The 6000-nt window shown below is 42.5% G+C and overlaps 1 protein-coding gene across 3 annotated transcripts in view; it reads left to right on the top strand.

Annotated features, from left to right (window-relative positions):
* Window positions 1-4484, top strand: part of rad54b (RAD54 homolog B) — a 213489-nt gene extending 209005 nt beyond the window's left edge. For all 3 annotated transcript variants that reach the window (XM_038809014.1, XM_038809015.1, XM_038809016.1), the window contains exon 14: window positions 2789-4484. In XM_038809014.1, the coding sequence (XP_038664942.1) occupies window positions 2789-3012 (224 nt within the window). In that variant the 3' untranslated portion in view covers window positions 3013-4484. The remainder of the gene's footprint in view (window positions 1-2788) is intronic.
* Window positions 4485-6000: the final 1516 nt, after the last annotated feature.

Consider the following 6000-nt stretch of genomic DNA (forward strand, 5'->3'; position numbering starts at 1 on the left):
GTTAATAGCCATTCCAAAAAGAACATACTGAATGTCCAAGCTTCGTTTGACTGTAATAGTTACCAATGATAGCCTGCACCTGGTCTATAGCCTTGGAGATTACAACACTTCAGATGCAGATCCAGATACCTTTTTTTATAAATTTAGAGTACCCAATTGTTTTTCCAATTAAGGGGTAATTTAGTGTGACCAATCCACCTACCCTGCACATCTTTGGGTTGTGGGGGTGAAACCCACGCAAACACGGGGAGAATGTGCAAACTCCACACGGACAGTGACCCGGGGCCAGGATTGAACCCGGGACCTCGCCCCTGTGAGATAGCAGTGCTAACCACTGCGCCACCGTGCTGCCCTGATCCAGATACCATTAAATGAGTTGAGGGTTTCTGCCTCAATAACCAATCCAGGTAGAAAATGCCAGACACCCACCACCCTCTTGAGTAAAAATGTTCTTCCTAATATCCTCTCTAATCTTTCGACCAATCACCTTAAATCTGTTCCCCTCAGTAACTGATGTCTCTACTAGTGTAAACAAGTCACCCCTGTCTACTCTACCTTGGCCCCTCATCATTTTGTATACCTCAATCTCTCTCCTCTGCTTAAAGGCAAACAACCCTTGTCTGCCTAACCTTTCCTCCTAGGTGCAATTTTCCAGCCCTGGCAATATTTTTAAAAATCTCTTCTGTGCTCTCTCCAGTGCAATTATGTCCTTCCTTTGAAGTGGTGACTAGAACTGTATACAAAACCCTACTTGTGGCCTAACCATTGATGTACACAGTTCCAGCATTGTCCCCTGCTTTTATATTTTATACTACATGTAATAATGGGGCTGGTTTAGCACAGTGGGCTAAACAGCTGGCTTGTAATGCAGAACAATGCCAGCAGCGCAGGTTCAATTCCCACACCGGCCTCCCCAAACAGGCGCCGGAATGTGGTGACTAGGTGCTTTTCACAGTAACTTCATTGTGACAACTTGTGACAATAATCGATTATTATAAAGTAAAGTATTCTATGTGCCTTCTTTACCACTCTATCTACCTGTCCTGCCACCTTCAAGGAGTTGTGGACAAGGTCTCTCACTTCCTCTCAAGATCCTCCCATTTATTGCGTCATCTCTTGTTATCGTTTGCCCTCCCCAAATACATTACAAAACTGTTCTCCGGATTGAATTCCATTTGCCACTTTTCTGCCCTTTCAACCAAACCATTGGTATCATTCTGGAGTTCAAAGCTCTCCTCTTCACTAATAACTTACAGGACCAACTTTTATGTCATCAGCAAATTTCCCAATCATACTTTCCAAATTTATGTCATCGGCATATTTCCCAATCATACTTCCCAAATTTAAGTCTAAATCTTTAATATTTATTATTAATAATAATAATAATAATAATAATAATCTTTAATGTCATAAGTAGGCTTACATTTACATTGCAATGAAGTTACTGTGAAAAGTTACTAGTCGCCACATTCCGCCGCCTGTTCAGGCACACCGAGGGAGAATTCAGAATATCCAATTCACCTGACGGCACGTCTTTCGGGACTTGTGAGAGGAAACTGGAGCACCCGGAGGAAACCCACGCAGACACGGAGAGAACGTGCAGACTCTGCACAGACAGTGACCCAAGCCAGGAATCGAACCTGGGACACTGAAGCTGTGAAGCAATAGTGCTACCCACTGTGCTACTGTGCTGCCCACCCAACACCGAGCCCTGTGGAACACCAGTGGAAACAGTTTCCATTCACTAAAATACCGTTGGATCATTGCATTTTGCTTCATGTTGCTGAGCGAATTTTGGATCTAACTCACCACCTTCCCCTGTATCTCATGGGCCTTTACTTTTCTGACCAGTCTATCTTGTGGGACCTTGTCAAATACCTTGCTAAAATTGATGTAGACCACATCCACTGCACTACCCTCATCAATCCTCTTTGTTACTGCCTCAAAAAAGTCAATTAAGTTAGTAAGACATGACTTTCCCTTGAGAAAGCCAGGCTGACTATCCCTGATTAATCTGTGCCATTCCGAGTGATTGTGTAACCGGGCTCAGAGTTGATTCCAATCATTTGCCACACATAGGCCTTTAATTATTTGGCCGATCCCTCAAATCAAACGGTTCTCAAATCAACTCTGTTCACCATGTTTGCATAGTGGCAATAGTTTACTCCATGATGAGCTTAGTAAAAAAATATCTTCCAGAGGCAGCACATTGCTGTTGCTTGCCGTATTGGGCACTATCGCATCCGTTTTTGCCTGTATCACAAGAAAGACCATCAGATTTCTAGGCCAATGTGCCTTTAGTACAGGAGTTTTGTTTTGGTTACTGGGTTTACTTCTGTTACTTGATAGCTGAATATTCCTTCACATCATTGGTATGGAGCTGGAAAGATCAGTGATCAATTAAATAGTTGGCTGACCTTGAAATAGTTCTGTTCGAAATATCATCATTCTGATGTTATCACACTGTCTAAGAGACAAAACCACCATGTAAATTATACGACACACGATTAGGATTTAAGTGTTTTATGGGCCGAGAGATGCCTTGAAAATCTATGGGCCCATCTTGCATCCCTCCCTTTACTTTGACTGATACCCAGAACATACAGTATGTTATAGCATACTGTGCCTCACCCTGTGACATTTTCTTAAATCGGAAATTTCCCACTTGGCAACATGTCATAGCCAAAGGCTGAATTTTACCAGTTGTGACTGTCAGATCTGCCATGAAAATGTCAAAAGATGCATCTTAATTCATATTATTTAAATGAACTCATACTCTTCATTCCAGCTAATCTCACTGCTGAAAAGCCTCCGGCTCCTAGAACCTGTCAACTAGGCCATAATTCGGAGAGGTCTGGTTCCCAGAAACACCTTACTATGTCAGATCTGATGGACTGGAAGCACTTTTCTGGAAGAATTCAACACTTCCCAGATCCTGTTCTTGAAAAAGCTAAAGAAAATATCACCTTCATCTTTCAAAACACAACTAAACCACAGGCAATGTCCAGCTGAGGAAACAATGGAAATGAGGACACATACCACAACATTTCAGACTGAATTTGCAATTCTACTTACTTTTGTTTAGAAGCTTGGGTAGAATCTATACAAACATTTTGGTACCATACTGTGCCCAGCCTGTCTGAGTTTGTGGGTTTGTAATTGTGTTGTTCATCAAGTTGAAAACCGTCATTGATAAAACAGGTACACAGAGACACCGTTCATCAGTCTGGATAGCTGTAGAATACCTCCCTTCAGCATGTCCCAACAACATCCATTAACGACTTATCGCAGATTATTTCCCAGACCAACTGCACTGATGATGGCTCTGTGTGAGAATTGACAAATTGCGAACTCAGCCCATTATGTGGAGTTTTGTGATTGTAAATTAGTAATTTCACCGTGGGTCACTTACAGCCAGCACAAGAGAGGAAATCTTCATCTGTTCAGACTGACAGAATTCAAACTGAGGCCCCAGAGATGAAAATGTTTTGCCTGTATGCTGCAGACTTGAGTAGGAATTATATAAAGTTTACTGTTTACATTGGCTCGCATTTTTCTCCCCTCAACATGGTAAACCATGTTTCGTTACCATCATGAGTGGAGAAAATTGAGGGAGTCTTTCTGTGGGTACTGCCACCTTAATATACCTTACCCACATATTGTAAGCCTGTTTTACTACCTTGGAACCGCCTAGCCCAATGTCATTAAACATGAAGGCTATACCCAAAGGCACTGTCTAGAATGATTGGGTAATTACCCATCCAACATGCTTGGAGACTGTATTGATGTAAGTGACTGGGATTGATTTTACTGATACAATTTCTGTTTGTTGCAGTCCATAGACACTCTGTTGAAATAGACTCTGTAAGTACTCATTGTTTGATTTGCTTTTTGCTATAAAATACACTGTTTGGCTGTATGTTCCGACGGCCATTCCACCTCCGGCTCTTTGGCTGACAGAGTGGTGTCAACAAATATTTCACGCATACTTCCTAATATGAGTCATTGGATAGAAATAACTTGCACTTGCATAACGTATTTCACATTCTCAGGACACCCCAAAGCTTTACAGCTGACAATTTGAAACCCTGGTAACTGTTAATATGTAGGCAGTTGAATTTGATAGTCAGATTGGATTCCACCCTAACCCGAGGCAATTAGTCCAATTGTTGCTTCAGTCTGGCTGAGATCAACTAGCTCAGCTCAGACCAGGATCAACCCATCCTGGTCCAGCAAAACACGGGCCATAAATTTGTCTGCTAAGCTACAGAGGGAGTGAGCATGCCAAAGCCTTTTCACCTAAGGGAGTAGATACATATCTTAATTGGGAAGGAAAAGAAAATGATTTTTGTGTTTCAAGACAAAATTTTGCACTTTTGGTAAAGGGTGGGTGGTTGAGTGTTTAAATGTACCACCTTGCTGTCCATAGTGGTGATGGTGACAATGCAGCAAGCGCTTCAATAAAGCTATTTTCTTCTAAGATATCGAAGTATTGCATGTTTCATCTTTGACTCAGTAGAAGATTAATATTACACTTTGGCAGCTTGCTTAAATTGTAATTAACAATGTGGTTTGAGCACACATTTTGAAACCAGGACCGTTGTAACTTGTTATTTAATAGGGTTATTTCTGAAAATATGTTTAAAATATATTGTCATTTTAGATCTTCCATTTTCCAGAATCTTAACAAAAGTATTTTTCAAAAAATGGGGTGGGATAAGAGACAAAGGATTGTTTAAGTTTAGATACTTAACTGATTTGAACCTGAATTTTTCGTATTCCGTTCTGTGAACATATCTGGGGCAGCATGGTGGTTAGCATAAATGCTTCACAGCTCCAGGGTCCCAGGTTCGATTCCCGGCTGGGTCACTGTCTGTGTGGAGTCTGCACGTCCTCCCCGTGTGTGCGTGGGTTTCCTCCGGGTGCTCCGGTTTCCTCCCACAGTCCAAAGATGTGCGGGTTAGGTGGATTGGCCATGCTAAATTGCCCGTAGTGTCCTAAAAAGTAAGGTTAAGGGGGGGGGGGGGGGGGGGGGGGGGGGTTGTTGGGTTACGGGTATAGGGTGGATACATGGGTTTGAGTAGGGTGATCATTGCTTGGCACAACATCGAGGGCCGAAGGGCCTGTTCTGTGCTGTACTGTTCTATGTTCTACTAATTCCACTTGTACATACCTCCCACCAGATGATATTAATCTTTGACTGAGTAAAACAATCAGCAGCACTATGCTGTGTGTCTGTTCCTTTGAATACTATGCTTCAGGGTATTATTCAAATACATTTCCAAAGTTTAAAAAAGCTGTTCCAAAAGTGGGCGGCCAGACAGGGGCGGGCTTCAAATTTCCATAATTATTTTCTAAAATTTTAAACATATCCTTTATTTGAATAGTGCCAACTTCTGTTTTTAAATATTGACTCGATTCCTCACATGATTACATTTTAATCTCCTGGCCATATATGTATATTTTTCATTTTTCTGGGATATGAGCTTCGCTGACTAGGCCAGCATTGGTTTGTCCATCCCTAGTTGCTCTTGAGAAGATGGTGCTGAGCTGCCTTCTTGAACTGTTGCAGTCCATGTGGTACAGGTACTTCCACTGTGCTATTAGGGAGGGAGTTCCAGGATTTTGACCCAACGGCAGTGAAGAAACAGCGATTATGTTTCCAAATCTGGGTGGTGAGTGACTTGGAGAGGAACCTCCAGGTGGTGTTCCCATGTATCTGCTGCCCTTGTCCTTCTAGATGGCACTGGTTGTCAGTTTGGAAGGTGCTGCCTAAGGAGTCTTGGTGAGATCCTGAAGTGTATCTTGTAGATGATACATACTGCTGCTACTGTGCATCAGTGGCGGAGGGACTGAATGTTTGTGGAAGGGGTGTCAATCAAGCGGGCTGCATGGTCCTGGGTGGTGGCAAGCTTCTTCAGTGTTGTTGGAGCTGCACTCACCTAGACAAGTGGAGAGTATTTCACCACAATCCTGACTTGTGTCTTGTAGGTGGTGGAC

Source organism: Scyliorhinus canicula, chromosome 10 (genome assembly GCF_902713615.1).
Source record: "Scyliorhinus canicula chromosome 10, sScyCan1.1, whole genome shotgun sequence".
Taxonomy (NCBI): domain Eukaryota; kingdom Metazoa; phylum Chordata; class Chondrichthyes; order Carcharhiniformes; family Scyliorhinidae; genus Scyliorhinus; species Scyliorhinus canicula.